A 16,755-nucleotide genomic window follows, 5' to 3' on the forward strand; every position below is an offset into this window, starting at 1 on the left:
TTTGCACGGGTAAAAACGTCTGCTGAAGTGTCAGATTCTTCTTTAACTCTTCTGCTTTCTGTATCTTGTGCATTGCATTTAGGTCTTTAAGGTTATCTTGATGTTTTGTCTCATAGTTTAGATTAAATTCTGTAATTACAGCCACATTAGCTCCACAAATGAGACACATGGGTTTACCGGCAATGTCAGTGAACATATACTCAGCCTCCCATCGGTTTTTAAAGGCTCTATTTTCAGAATCAACTTTTCTCTTTGGCATCGTGTGGGCTGGCTTCGCAATAACTTGCAGCATCATAAGCTAGACTTGATTAACGCTGTAAGTGTTCGGCAAGGCAGCTGAAGCGCTGCATTATGGGATCTGTAGTTTATTGTGTTACCAGCGCTTCATATCCCCGGGCCATTATTAACAATAATATATAAAATGATCTCGCAGGCTGGATATAATTACACGCCTTGTCGGATGTGGACCGAGGGCCTTGAGTTTGACACATATGGACTAAATAGAACTTGAAAAGATATATTTTTTCGAATGTGATCGCGTAATTCAGATCGAGTTGATGCGCACTACATCGAGCCCCCGTGCTATTGTGGTTTTGCCTGCGTGCCTCAATAAGTCACCCTCCCCTCGCTCTTACTTCTTTACCGTTCATCTAATTAATACACTGAGTATGGCTTTACCAAAACAATTATTGATGGCCAATCGATTATTCATAAAGCTTCAATTGGTGATCTGTTTTTCTGTGTTAACCTCATATTTTTTCATACTTCTTCACAAACCAAGGTGGCGCGAGGGTAAAATGAATCGGGAAGCGCTGATCAGTGTAATCGGTGTACCATGAAATCATGCATTGACAGAAGTTCCCCTTTGCTTGTATTGCAAAGTGTGATTAAATGCATTATTTTTTAACACGTTATGGAGCACATGCATCGAAGCTTCTCAGCTGTGCTTGTGCTAAGAAAAGGAAAGATTTTAAAAATAACGTAACACGATTGTCAATGTAACCTTTTGTAAGTAGTGCCTGGAGGATTCAGTGTGGAGAAACTGTAGAGACAGCGTGTGTATTAACTTGTGGATTTTTCTGTGAGTATTTGGTGGCAGCATCACAAAGTCGCTTCCGTAACACTGCGTGCGTTAGCTGCGGAGCTCAGCTGAGAGCAAAATGAGGTGAATGGGAGGGGAGATGATGACGTGACTCCCCCACCCGCCTTAACTGTCAATCTCCCACAAACACAGTCTCGGAATTTGCATAAGCACAGCCCTTCACGTGCAATTTTAACTTAGTTACAAAGTGATCAAAACTCTCGTTTATATCCTGCGTCCTCTCATTAAACTTGTATCCCGCATTAGCCTTGGGCATGACAAACGCCTAGCAGCAGCCTGTCTATGAACTTAATTTAAAGTTTAGGTTTACACCGTGCTTTGTTTCCGAAGTAGCAGCACTCATGAATATGGTTGTATGTGTCACTCGCTCGCTTCTTATTGTTTCGCTGCCTTCGCAATTATATAATGCATGGTTTTCTACGTTGACAGTCAGTTCACGTGATTATGTGGGAGGCGTGATGATGTCACAGGAAACTCCGCCCCCACGGCTTTCAAGCTCAACTCCATTATAATAAATGGAGAAAAATAGCTTCCAGTTATGACCATTACGCGTAGAATTTTTAAATGAATCCTGCCCAGCTTTTGTAAGGAAGCTGTAAGGAATGAGCCTGCCAAATTTCAGCCTTCTACCTACACGGGAACTTGGAGAATTAGTGATGAGTCAGTGAGTGAGTCAGTCAGTCAGTCAGTCAGTGAGGGCTTTGCCTTTTATTAGTATAGATAAAAAGTCATCTACTAAAACAGTGTCAACGATTTTCAAACTTCTCAGGACTAAATCTCAACATAAAAAATGTGAAATGTAATGTTTTTGCTATATGTAGTATACCCTTTAAAGAAGTAGTCTCCAATCTTGGCATTAAAATATCTAAGAATATCAAAAATATGATTCATTTAAATTATATACTGTACTAATCTCCAAAAATATAGAGATTTTCTGTTTAGTTGTCTACGGATCTGTCTATTGAAGGCAGAGTCCTACTTTGTAAAGCTTAGGGGTTATCAAGAGCAACATATGCCTTCTTTTTAATTTCAAATGGAAGAAGAGGCCTAAAAAAACGGAATCACAGACAAAGTTTTTAATGTCATTGAGTTTAACGGACTCAACCAAAGTATTAAAATGAGTGGGATGAAAAGATTTCTTAAAAATATTCCTTGCATACCCAATTTAATTTTAGCAAAATTGAAGGGTTGCTTTTTCTGACATTTTACCCGTATAAAATGTATAAGCAACAGATACATAATTTCCCTTTAATAAAAAAAAGCTTTAATGAGTTGTCTTTTGATTTGCAAATATTTATTAAGGTATTACTCACAACAGACGGCCTTTATTCGTACTTGCAGTAAATGGCTTAGTAACAACATTTAATGATTCAGGCTGACTTCCTACCACCCCAAGATATCCAATTAAGCACAACCCCGAAAGAGGCGTGACTCGTGCATTAATTACATCAAAATAAACAACGGATATCTGAGCACTTACCTACACAGAAAGACTGGAGAAAAATACCGTAACCTCTCTTTAAAAATATTATTTGAGCTTCCCTTGCCTCTTTTCCTCGCAGCATAATTTTAATTTCCTTGCAATTTATTTATGCAACGTGTTGTTACAAATTAATAATTCTAAATTGCACTGAACACTATTATTTCCCAAACTTTAATAAACGCTTGCAATTCCATTACAATTCGATACACCTGCAGACGTACTCTGAATAAAACAAAACAGAGCTAAAGAACATAGATATAGAATTACTAGACGCGCATGACCAGCAGCATCGTACGTCAACATCGCCGCCATATTGTGAGTGGCACTGCTGTGGAGTGAAGTAATGGATAAAGATACCTCACGTATGTGCTGCTTGGGCTTGTACAAACCGCTCTACGCTCCAGACCAGATCCCGGGGGATTACATTTCATAGGTAAGGCTGAACAATTGTTTTGGTTATATTTCGCTATTAGAAAATCCCGTTTTATAATCTTAACTTTAGCTCCGTCAGGCTAAGATAACAAAGCTATGCATTTATGTACTCAAGTGAGCCTCCTAGCAATGTTTTGGCTAAACGTATTTAGTCATTTAACTATGTAGATTGTTGTTAGCTGTTAACATTTCTCAAACTTTGAAGGTTTCCCAAAGAAATCCACCTCAGGAAGCAGTGGGAGGTAGCCCTTAGACGGGATTTTGAGAAAGCTGTCCTGTGATGTGTGCAGTGCTAGTTTGGTAACAGATGCTCTACCGGCATCATATGATCAAAGTTACCACTTGCTCACATTAAAAAACAAAGGAGGTTTAATGATTGCTTCTGAGGGTACAGTCAAGGTGGTCAACGTAGTTGAGCGTGTTATCCAACAGTCGATATTAGGGCAAGCTGTCAGTGTATCTTCGATCAATCAGTTTGTTCAGGATGAGATTGGTTCAGATGATGTGTTTTTTCTCAAGGAGCACTTTGAGTAAACACAGTTTGAAATTGACAACCATCATTGTATGCTCATGTCTTTAGTGGTGTCTGTCTTCCACAAACAAAGGCTGCACCATATTGCCAGACTGAATACTCTCAAATTACAGAGTGGCAACACACGGAAAAAGCTATGTAAGACAGTTCTGTTTCAAGGATTTTAGATTCTATCCTGTATATATTTAAGTAACCACATTGTGTGTGTGTGAGAGAGAGATTGAGAGAGGAATGAGTGAAATGTTTTCAGAAATTATTAAGCAAATTTGTATACAATAAAATTGTTTATTTTTGCCATTGAGTGTATCAGTTCACTGTTAAAAGAAAGACCAGACTGCCAGTTGCAGTCTTACTATTTTGACTTTCAGACATTGGTCAAATTTTCTTCTGAATGATTAATAATAATAATACATTTTATTTAATAGGCGCCTTTCTTAGCACTCAAGGTCACTTTACAATAAAATTAAACATTAGTAAAATAAAAACAAGAGAATGATAAATCAAAAAGCACTAATTAGCAAACAAACAAATATAACTGGCAGTAACAGTGTAAAATTCACAATTGGTATGCCAGTTTGAAAAGATAAGTTTTGAGGGCAGTTTTAAAATGTGTTATTGAATCGAGCTGACGTATATGAGAGGGAAGAGAATTCCCGAGTGGAGGAGCACTACGAGAGACGCTCGAGATCCCATAGCACAGAGTCTGATGTGTGGTACAGAAAGTACACCTGCAGATGAGGATCTGAGTGAGCGAGAGGAGTGCAAGTCTGGAGGAGATCAGTGAGGTTCTGGGGAGCTTTAAATGTTAAGAGCTGTATTTGGTATTGTATTCTGTACTTAACAGGGAGCCAGTGAAGTTGAGAGAGAATAGGTGTAGTATGTTCAGTGGATTTAGAACAGCAGGTTATTATCCTGGCAGCAGAATTCTGAAGATGTTGTAAGCGATGGATAATTTTTGTGGGATGCCAGATAGAATAGCATTACAGTAACCTATATGTGAGGTGACTCGGGCATTAACCAATACTTCAGTACTGTGTTGCGTAAGAACAGGACGACGTCTAGAAATGTTTCGGAGATGGAAGAAGGCTGTCCGAGAAATGTTACTTATATGGAAGGAATTATTTAATAATATGTATTATTTAATAATTGCCATTATTAGTATATAAATGGATAGAAATAATTGCATTTAAACGATTCTGTTGTATGTAAACGCTACTGTTTTAAACGTTATTGTTTTTTCATCAGAAAACCCGGTTTTCACGTCTACCTGTATTAATTTAAATAGCACTTTTGCCACTCGCAATAAGGCTGACGTATCGTGTCGACTGGGCAACACAGTGAAATGCGGCGTCTATATGTCTATGCTAAAGAACCAAAGCAAACATTTCAAATACGGCGCGCAGAATTATGCGTCATCGACGGGAGCATATACTGTGACCAATCAGTGACAAGAACGTCACCACGACCAGTATATTATAATAGTAACTGCAATGCCCAGAATTCCTGACAGACTCGAAATGGGCGGGGTGTTAAAATCTTGCTGTCAAGTTGGATTTGTAGTCGTTGGCTACATGGAGCTGCCAAAGCCTGTTTCATCTCAGGAGACTGGAGAAAGGTAGATGTGTCCCCGTCACACCGATCTGGTGTAGTGCAAGTACAGTACAGTTAACAACGCGTTTGTTCGCGTGCGCTTAACTTTAACTTATATGTCCCGAGATATTTATAACCTAGACAAAGTTGGGTGGCGCAGATAAAGATAATCATGTGTTCAATATGACTCTGTCGTTTGTATCAGAAACCTTTTCAAATGAAGCGTAATTTCCTCCTAAAATATAACAGGAAAAAATCAGATTTTGTTTTGATTGGCTGTGGAGCGTACGCGTAACCATAATAACCAAACGCGCAAGCGTGATAGCACTCGACTGAAGGAACTCTCCTCTGTTTAACGTCACATTTGTCCCTTTCAGCTTTCCATAACTTTTTGAGACTTTTTTTTTTAATTTTTAAATTATCAAATGAAACACAATACAATATAAAACTCTCGTAGAGGATATAAATTCAACATTTAAAAAAGTATAAACAACATTCACAGTACAGCGGCGCTAGATAAGTTTCACAGTATACAAAATAGTGAAAAATAACAAATAGGGAGCACAGGCCAAAAGACACAGGAGGCATAAATCAAAACAGTAATAAATGAGATGTTATCATAAATCCTTCTTACAGGTTTGCTGGATTTCAGTTTCTTAAGTGATAGGAAGTATTGTTTAAAATCATTAATGAACCATGTAAAAAACAGTTTGCTATTTCTCCATTTACTACAGTGTATTTACCTAAGAGAATGACAATGTTAATCATATCAGAGACAGATGATTATAAGTTATCCATGTAGAACATGATATGTGATAAGTCAAACTGTGGGATATCATTAACCGTGATTGATAACCAGCTGTGTACTTCTAACCCAAAATTAGCCGAAACAGGACATGAAAAGAACAAGTGTTGTAATGTTTCACAAGTTCAATCACATAAAGAACACAGGTCCATCTCAAATTTAAATCTTCTTTTTAGAAATTCTGCCACCGGGTATATATTATTAATTATCTTGAAATGTGTTTCTTTAATTGTTGGGGAAACAGGCCATTTAAATTTTAGAAAAAGCCTCTTCCACAATTGACTGATCCCCATTAAAAACTTGCAAATGCTTTCCTGAGTTAAAATCATGGAAAAGAATGGATTTAAAATTTGCACCAATAACCTTATTATTACATTTACTATCGTTTAGATTACAATTTCCAATTTTTAAGTTTGGCAACACTGGCTTGAGTTATGAATTTAACATGATGTTGTAGATTAACTGCCTAAATGCCCATGGGGTTGCATGACAAACCTGCCTGTATTCTTTTTGAGTGCAACCTAATTTAAATTTCTTCAAAAAGGACATATAATCTAGCAGATCACCTTCTGAGTCCAACAAATCAGTCACAAACAAGATATCACTCTCAAACCAGTTTCTATTAAATAATGACTTCTTATTAACTGTTTTCACTCTGTTGTTCCATAGGGTTGACATGTGGGGAGAATAGTTGTGTGTAAGTATAATTTTCCAGAAAGAAAGGATCTGTTTGTGGAAAGTAGATAATTTAACAGAAATTTTACTAATCTCAAAGTTGCATTTTAATAGAAATTCAATTCCTCCTAATTTTTTAAATATAGATCTGGGTATATGAAACCACATGGAATCGGATTGTGACAAACAAGCTCTGAGCCAGTTAATCTTGAAAGTTCCTACCATTGATTCAAAGTCTAAGGCTTTAACAGCACACTTATCATAATCTTTTACTGACTGTGATCTTTTAATAGAGTGGGTTTGATTTTTTTCCATAGGAATTGAAAAATCACTGAGTTGGCTTTCTTTATGTTTTGGGGGTAGACATACAGAGATGACATGGCTAAATTAATTTGGATAGACCTTCAGCTTTGGAAAGGATGACTCTACCAAATATAGTAATATCTCTGGTCAGCCAACAACTAAGAGATCTCTTCATGTCGATAATACAATTACAGATGTTGGTGTCTTCCCTTCTGATCATGTTTTTAGATATCACTATTCCTAAATATTTCACTTCTGGTTCTGCTCTTATTGAAGCAATATTAGAATGAGAACATGTGTGGATAGGTAATAATTCACATTTTTCAACATTCAGACATAGTCACGAAGCCTGGGAGAATAAAGAAATAATATTGAGAGCTTTAATTACCATGTATTTTTCTTTTAAAAACAGAGCTGTATCATCCCCAAATTGACTGATTCTATAATCTTTGTCAAAAATGGTTATGCCTTGTAGATCGGGGTCATTTTGGATGATTACCACCAGTAATTGAGTGGTCAGTATGAACAGCTTAGGGGAAATTGGACATCCCTGTCGAATATCTCGCTTCACCTCAAACCTAGGGGCCATTCCAGGACTAAGGGAAACCGAGCTAAAGATGTTAGTGATAAAACATTTTGGTTATATTGCAAATGTTTTTCCCAAAACACAGGCGATGTAAGGTTTCAAGCAAAAAAGAATGTTCAACAGTATGTTCAAAAGCTTTATAAAAGTCTAGAAATAACACCAGGCTTTCTGTTTTAATTAGCTCTCGATAATAAAGCATATCAAGAATCAGCCTAATGTGATTATGTATATTTCTTCCTTTTATAAAAGCTGACTGACATTCATCCACTATATGTGTTAAACACTCATTTAAACGGTTTGCATAAACATGAGCCAATAATTTGTAATCATTGCACAGAAGGGTTTGGTTCTCCAATTATCCAATAGAAGTTTGTCTTTGTTGGGTTTTGGGATCAGAGTGATGAGACCTTGTTTCATTGTGGGGGAGAGATTAGTTGTTGAGATACATCCTAAATAGCCATTGTAAAATATTACTCTAATATCATTCCAGAAAAAGGAGTAAAATTCTACTGTTAACCCATCAATTCCTGGTGATTTGCCCCTGGACATTTGTCTGATTGCTTTGTCCAGCTCTTCAATTCTGAGGTAACCCTCTGTAAGATCCTTCAAATCTCCCACCACTGTTTTAATAAAACCTTTAATTTTCCCAAGAAATGCAGTACCCTTATCCGCTGAATAATTTGACGTATACAGGTTGCTGTAAAACTGTAATATGACCTCATTTACTTGGTCTTGATCATCAGTTGTAACCCCTTGATAATCAGTTTTTGAATTTTCTTTTGAGCTTGTCTCTGTTTTTCCAAATTAAAGAAGTAGGAAGAGTTTTTGTCCCCCTCTTCAATCCATCAGGTTGTTGAGCAAATAAAAGCACCGTTAGCTTTCTCTAAAAACAGTTTGTCCAGTTGGCCAATTTCCTCAATTAATTGTTTCACTTCAGTACAAAAGTTTTCATTATTCAGAAGGTTGTTATTAAATTTCCAGATATGATTACGAGGTCCCTCTTTAGTTAATGAAAAGGACAAAGAAATCACACAGTGATCAGTTAGAGGAGATACTGAGATTTTACACTTTGGATTTTTAAGTCTCCAATAGTCACAAAGGCTGACTTTGGGGTTCACAGACAAAAGCACGATAGACATATGAGCACCGACAAAACTGCGACGGACAAATACGAGCCGACAAATGCGCGCCGACAAAATCACGAGAGAGGCCAAGGAAGTGGGACGCGTACGTGCGCATTACATTATGTGCTAGGTTATAACTGTTATAACTGCTGATGGCATGCCACGAACAAATAACTCAGTCGAGGGTTGGCATAACGCGTTGTATACAAAGTGGAATTACCAGCAGTCAGGCAGCCAGCAAGTCTAAATACGCTCAACTATCAAGACGTTTTGCTGCAATTCTTCCTACGTATGATCTTAAGGACTATCTGCATGCCGTGCTGATGGCATGCCGCGTCTCATAATATTGACTTCTAAAATAAACATTATTATATATGCTTTAAACTAGTAATTCATATTTAATGAAACTTTCGCGATTTTGTCGGCGCTATTTTGTTGACGCTCATATGTCTGTCGCGCAAATGTCGGGACACAAGCTTTGGTGACCAAGTTAAGAATATTAGTCAGTCAGTCATTGTCAACCTGCTATATCCTAACACAGGGTTCCAGGGGTCTGCTGGAGCCAATCCCAGCCAGCACAGGGCACAAGGCAGGAACAAACCCTGGGCAGGGCACACGCACCCACAGACCAAGCACACACTAGGGACAATTTAGGATCATCAATGCACCTAACCTGCATGTCTTTGGACTGTGGGAGGAAACCGGAGCACCTGAAAGAGAACATGCAAACTCCACCCAGGGAGGACCCGGCAAGTAAACCCAGGTCTCCTTACTGCTAGGCAGCAGTGCTACCACTGTGCCACCGTGCCGGCCAAGTTAAAGTTAAGAATATTGTCATCAAAAATGTGACATGCTGCCCTAGATGGAAAACAGCCTAAGGAAGGATCAGGAACCAAACCACGTTACAGACTCCTCCCGTTAGAATCTTGTCAACTGAATAACGTAACTTCCATTGCTCCAACCTTTCACATAGGAAAGTAAAACGTTTTCTGTTCTGAGCTCTATTATTGTATCCATACACACATAACAGAATATAGTTTGAACCATGAATTTCTGACACCCCCATTAGCCAATGTCCATCAGAATCACTTTTATAGTTTATGACACTACCCGGAAACCTATTAAATAAAATCATCACTCCAGCTTAATGAGATGTTCCATGACTAAAGAAAACAGAGACTCCCCACAGTATTTCCCAGAGCTTAGTGTCTGCCTCCACTGAATGGGTCTCTTGCAAGTAAACAAAGTTAGCCTTTTGCTCCTTGCAGAAAAGAAAAATTGCCTTGCGTTTCACAGTGTTTTTTAGCCGCCTAGCATTCAACAGATAAAAGATAACATAAAACACCTCAAACCTTTTGAATAAACAGGAAAATTTAGTAGACACGCAGGAACGAGCAGCTGTGTCCTTCGTATGAACAAGTAGTGCAATAACCCTTAACAATCAGTGAACATGAAATATTAAAGCTGATTTAACATCAGCATAGCTGAGAAGTGAAACAGTGAAACAGAATGTTCAGCTCGGATCCACATTTTGGTTGTCAATCAGAGTGTAGCCTTCCTTTAAATACGCTGTCTTCCCCTTACTCCTAGCATAACTTTTGGAGATGATCGTCGCACCCAAAGCTCACTCTGTGAAGCGGGGTGGGGTGGGGCATGTATTGGCGGGATGAAGTGTTAGACCCCCTTGTATTATAAGTCAATTAAGTAATAATTTTAAATAATAACTAAAATAGGAGCATAATACTCTTAAAGTAAACTAGAACACACGAATAATAAAAAAATTAATAGTATATTCATATGAAATGAGAGAAAAAGTCTTAGGTCATATGCCGAATGTCATAACTCCCTCGTATGATAAAAAATTTGAAACCTGAGCCCTCCTACTTAAAAAACAAAAAAAAAAAAAGAAATCTGACCCCTCCCCTATCTTGGTTGCGCCCCATGTTGTGTGCCGCCGAGAAGAAGTTGTGTCTTTTCCTGCCAATGTTAATGGTTTGTTTGGTCGGGAACGTGTTGACAGCATTTATTAACGCTACAACTTGTCAACATCTTTTTCACAGGTCTACAAAAAAAATTTTTTTTTCAGGTGCCAAGGTTTTTTGAATGGATTTAGGGTATTTTGAGGGTGCTGAATTCAAAAATCCCATTACTTTTGCTGAATTGGTTCTAGTTTTTGAGATAATGGGCATCCATGAAAATAATGCATTCCCCCAATGCGACTTGTGTGTGATATCAAATGCAATAGCTTTTGGTCTGTCTTTTGACTATTTAACAGTGTCTTAGGTAATGAAATATCCCATATAATTATTTTATATCTCAATTTGTAGACCTACAATGCTATAAAAGCAACTTTTTGAAGCCAGAATTCAACTGTGAATTTGCAGAGGAAACAAGTTGGCTACAGTATAAGTTTGTCAACCCAGTCTTGGTTTATACCAAAAAAGTTTTGTCTTAATAAGTATATAAATACATGTAAAAATTATGACTTCATCAAGAACAGCCTGCATCAACAATCCTGATGTATTCTGCTACATCTGTGGAGAGTACATGGTTGAAAAACAAAGAAGAGATATCACAGACTTTGTGCATCGAGTATACCTGGCTTATTTTGGAGTACAGCTTGGAGACCAGGATAAGTCTTGGGCTCCACATGTGGTTTGTAAAACATGTATGGAGCACCTATGATAGTGGACAAAAGGTGAAAGAAAGTTAAAATTTTGGTGTGCCAATGGTATGGAGAGAACTGAAAAATCACCATAACGATTGTTATTTTTGTGTTGTAAAGATTAAAGGCTTTAATCGTTACAAGATATCTTGGTGGGATTATCCTGATTTGGAATCAGCAAGATGACCTATTCCACATGGCAATGACGTTCCCATACCATTGTTTACCAGCCTACCAAACCAGCCACTGTCAGACTCTGAAGAGAGGCAGGAATTGGAGTGTATGGCAGGTAGTAGCAGAGGAAGTGAATTTGAGGGAAGCTCTTCGACGCCTCAACCATTAAGCCAAAAAGAACTCAATGACCTGATTCAAGACTTGCATCTGTCCAAGCAAGCATCTGAACTTTTAGTGTCCAGACTTAATGAACGAAATCTTATAAAGGCGGAAGTTAAAATTACAGCCTATCAGACAAGAGAAGAGAGGCTTCTTATATATTTCAACCAAGAGGAAGAACTTGTATACTGCAATGATATCTCAGGAATTGTACTTTAAATGGGACTAACAGAATATCGACCAGTAGACTGGCGGCTTTTTATAGACAGCTCCATTAGAAGCTTGAAATGTGTTCTCTTGCACAATGGTAACTGTTATGTGTCTCTTCCCATTGTTCACTCAACAAAACTTAAACAAGAATATGAAAATGTAAAAATCGTATTACAGAAAATCCGTTATCATGATCATCAGTAGTTGATTTGTGTTGATCTGAAGATGGTGAATTTCTTGCTTGGACAGCAATCTGGATACACAAAATACCCATGCTTCATGTGCCTCTGGGATAGCAGGGCAAAGCAAGATCATTGGACAAAAGTGTCATGGCCTACAAGGGAAGAAATTATTGTTGGCGCTGTGAATATCATCAACAAGCCGCTGGTGGACAAGAACAAAATCATTCTCCCACCACTTCATATTAAGCTAGGATTGATGAAGCAATTTGTTAAGGCTTTGGACAAAATGGGTAATTGCTTCAAGTACATTTGTAGATCATTCCCTGGACTGAGCATGGAAAAACAAAAAACTGGAATCTTTGATGGTCCTCAGATTCGTAAACTCATGAACAATTCCAATTTTACTAAATGCATGAATGACACTGAGGCTTTGGCCTTGAAGAGTTTTGTCTCTGTTTTGAAACACTACTTGGGTAATCACAGAGCAGACAATTATGAAGAATTGGTGCAAGATATGCTTAATAACTTCAGACATTTGGGAGTTAGTGCATCTTTATGCTCATATTATCTCCATGGCCATTTAAACAGATTTCCAGATAACCTTGGAGACTTCAGCGAGGAACAAGGAGAGAGGTTGCACCAGGATATGAAGGTGATGGAGAAGAGATATCAAGGCAGATGGGACATACACATGATGGCCGACTACTGTTGGAGTCTCCAACGTGATTGTCCTGATGAAACACATAAAAGGAAATCGCATAAACAGCGTTTTTTGAAGCATTGACATTAATAACTAATTAATATTGTATTAATTAATTAAATCATACATAACTTTTTTTCCTGTCACTGTTAGATATTTTTAATTTCTTTTTTGTATGATGTTAGACTGTTTACTTACTAGTTGTAAGTAAAATAAAAATATTCTTGCAATTCTGAATGCTTTTCAAACGTGTTGCATTAATTGATTAACTATTAAATATCTCAGAAACTAGAGCCAATCTGGCAAAACCAAAGTCATATTCTTAATCAGCACCATAAACTTAATATAAAACCGTTCAGACATCGTTGGCACCAAAATCACTGTATACCAGTTAATTAAACTTGGAAATCTGGAATTTGCTTGGGTTAAAAATACACTGAAAAGTTGATAATTGTCACTGCCATAAATATTTTAATAATGTGCTTTTGCTTTTTAACGTGCTGTTTTTTTTTTTTTTTATTTAAGACAATATTTGAGGCTACAAATAGTTATGTTTTTGTATGTATAATAATTTGCATATTGTACTTTTTTTCTTCAGTTCCAGTGTCTTAGAAGAAGGAGGTGAGGACAAATTCAAGACGTCTGAAGATATTGCTTTTTATAGGTGAGCAGCCTATTTTGTCGTTATGAATTAAGCATAGTGTACTTTAGACATATTTTCCTGGTGGGGTGAAAGAGTTGGCACCAGCTTGCACAAAATGGGACAGAAGAGTTTCACACTCAGTAGGTATTAATTATTTGACTGATTTGAGTTTTGATTTCCCCCAACCTAACCTGACCTGAACATTTTTGTAGCCTGTATACAGAACATACAAGCATCACTTACGACAAGAAACTTAGAGTGTTTTATTAACTAGATATTATATGTGCAATTTTGCAGATTTTTATTACTGATACAAAAACTTATGAGAAGGTCCAGATTATTTGAATTTACATGATTACGTCTTTCCCAATGTGGGTCGATCTGAAAATCACCAATGTCTAAATACAAATACAGACATGTTTCACTAAAGTAATACATTTTTAGAAGTGACTTAAATTTGGTAACATACAGCATTATTTCCTCTTCAACTGAATTTTAATAAATACAAAATAATTCTTGCCTGTATTGTAAAGTTTTAGCCCTGTAGAGAACAGCAAATATATTCAGTGATGAGTATGTCTGTGTGGTTTATGTTTAAAGGATAACTTCAGTGTGTGCCATGATGGTGCAGTGGTAGCTCTGCTGCCTTGCAATAAGGAGACCAGGATTCATGTCCAAGGTCCTCCATGCCTGGAATTTACAGATTCTCTACATGTCTTTTTTCCGGGTACTCTGGATTCTTCCCACAGTCTGAGCTAAATTGGCTGTAGTTGTGTGTGTGAGTTTGTGTCTGTGTGTTCACTCTGGTGCCCTGTCCTGGGATTGTTCCTGTCTTGTGCCCAGTGCTTGTTGGAATAGGATCCAGCTTCCCCACAACCCTGCACAGGACAGGTTTAAAAAATGGATAGATAAATTTGGTATTTTTCATGTCAAAGTTATTTTGTTACAATCAGTGCACATATTAATTTGTAAAGTCAAATAATGTTCGAAAGTAAACCTTTTTTTTTTAAATTAAAAAAACCCTATCCTTCTCTTGTGTTTCATAATGGACACTGTGGTTCGGCGTGAAAGTAAAAGCATTACAACTTACAGAGTTTGTAAATTTTTCAACCCCAAAGTGTTACCAAGTATTAATCTGCATCTTGAAGTTGCACACATATTGAAAAATAGTGCGTCCACGTCGTTTTAGGAAGGAAAAAGAGCAAAACATTTTTTGAGTCAGGCATTTTAAAAGGAGACCAACTGTGAACTCTCTGTGGAACCCTTTATGGCCACGGATGTAGATTCACCTCAAAGAGTCATGTCGTAAGCTCTGTTATTGACGTTTATTGAATGTTGATGCCCAGATGTGAACTGCTGCCTCTGTTCTGTAGAGAACTAGACAACAATCACTAAATCAAGTCACACCTTCACGCATAGCTGTTCACTGTTTGAAAGTTTATCCTCACCATATGCACATAACGTACAGTAAAGTGACAAGAACTGATAGACATTCAATCATGGAGAATCCACTGAACAGTATCATCTCCAGACAGAGGAGCAGCTTCAGCGACAGACTGCTGTCACCGTCCTGCTCCACTGACAGACTGAGGAGATCGTTCCTCCTCCACACTATGCAACTCTTCAATTCCACCCGGGGGGTAAACGTTAACATTATACAAAGTTATTGTCTCTTTTACATGCATTCTTATCACTCTTTAATTTAATATTGTTTTTTATCAGTATGCTGCTGCTGGAGTATGTGAAATTTCCCTTGGGATTAATAAAGTATCTATCTATCTAATCTATCTATCAATCAATCAATCACCAGGTTGAAGGTTTAAGAGTTTAGTACAGAGGCAGAGTGGTAGCACTTGAGAATGTTGTCCTTGTTTCTTTTATTACAATATTCTCAGCAAGAGTCACTCAGAATGGGCAACAAAATTCAATAATTTATTTATGGTGCCTCTATCTGTTTTGTTTTGGTTTGGTTTGAATCTATTGTGCACCGTGCATTTTTTATTTTCTGGTTTATTTATTTATTTGTTTTTGTGTGTGCATGACACGCCACAAGAGGAATTACTGACTGTTGGTTGACCCTTTGAGTTTACTCTGAGATGGTAACAACAAGCAGATGGCATGGTTGTTTAAAAAATCCAAGGATTATTTAAAGAATGCAATGCAATGTGAACAATTCAGTTCAGATTTATGGTTAGGTGTACAAAGTACAATGAAACTCTCATATGCTCTATTCACCACCACACTGTCATTTGTTGAGATTCTCATTACGTAGGCTATATAAAATAACAAAACAGACTGTAATATGTGAAAATTGTTTAGAAAATAATAATCTTATGATTTAAGCCATCATCTGTCAATTGTTACAAGCCATGGCAGAACCTAATCATTCAACTACTAGTAAATTTGTAATTTTGCTTAATCTTAGACTGTGTTCTGTTTTGTTTTATTTATTTTCAAGCTGCCACAAATGGTAACATATTCAAGAAGGGTACAGTAATTGACATTGGATGATGGGAGTAACTCCTTAAATGCTGTTTTTGCTTGTTGTAGGCGTCAGGTGCAGCAAATATCTGACTCTTCCCCTTATCAGATTTTGATGAATACCCTTACATTATCTGAAACCTGTGCTAATGTTCATTTACATCATAGTGCAACGAAGGTGAGTACGTCAAGTTTCTGAAATGCTTTTGCACACATGAAGATTTTATATTGAATTACACATTATCTATGTGTGAGGTGTATATTATCTGTAGAACTAAGGATTTGTTTTAACACATTTCATAATAAATAATCCCTTTTGATGAATTAGTAACTATCAGTAACAAAAGACACCCAGCTTAAGAACACAGAACACAATAAAGGATAACCTTCATAGCTAATATTTTATTTATGTGTGTATAATTTTAGTTCTATAAGTAACTGAAAAAATCTTTCATGCATTTTTGTGTTGGAATGTTATTGAAGTAACAAAGAAAACTGAGTTTAAAAACTATTTGGTTCATGACTGCCCTGTTTATATAAAAAAGTCTCTTTACTTGTCTCTGCTCAACTTTAATATTGCCATTATGGGAACTTTCTTGCCACATTTTGTTATACTCTTTACCTTTTTCTTTTAATTTGATTTGACTTGTGTATTTCATCCATTCATGTATTATTTAAACATTTTTTCATTTGTGAGTCATGGTGAGCTAGAGGCTTTCAGCATCCAGAGCAGGATCAAAACTGACCTTGGATAGGGTACTAGTCTATTACAAGAAACACTCACACATGAGCAGACATATTCACGTTAATTTAGCAAAGCCTATAATATCCACATCTTAGAGATGTTGAAGGAAACTGTAGTAACCTAAGAAGACCCTTGCAAATATGGTGTAGACTCAACCTAGGCAG

The 16,755-nt window shown here is 37.1% G+C and overlaps 1 protein-coding gene across 3 annotated transcripts in view; it reads left to right on the plus strand.

Moving 5' to 3' along the window:
- The first annotated feature begins 5,072 nt into the window (after window positions 1-5,072).
- Window positions 5,073-16,755, plus strand: part of ganc (glucosidase, alpha; neutral C) — a 95,964-nt gene continuing 84,281 nt past the window's right edge. For 2 of the 3 annotated variants that reach the window (XM_039741476.1, XM_039741478.1), the window contains exons 1-3: window positions 5,073-5,164; window positions 13,321-13,386; window positions 15,916-16,024. In XM_039741476.1, coding sequence (XP_039597410.1) covers window positions 5,121-5,164; window positions 13,321-13,386; window positions 15,916-16,024 — 219 coding nt within the window. In that variant the 5' untranslated portion in view covers window positions 5,073-5,120. Of the gene's footprint in view, window positions 5,165-8,015; window positions 8,094-13,320; window positions 13,387-15,915; window positions 16,025-16,755 lie in introns of those variants that run through there. The other variant, XM_039741477.1, reaches the window with a different exon arrangement.

Source organism: Polypterus senegalus, chromosome 18 (assembly GCF_016835505.1).
Source record: "Polypterus senegalus isolate Bchr_013 chromosome 18, ASM1683550v1, whole genome shotgun sequence".
NCBI classification, from domain to species: Eukaryota; Metazoa; Chordata; class Cladistia; order Polypteriformes; family Polypteridae; genus Polypterus; species Polypterus senegalus.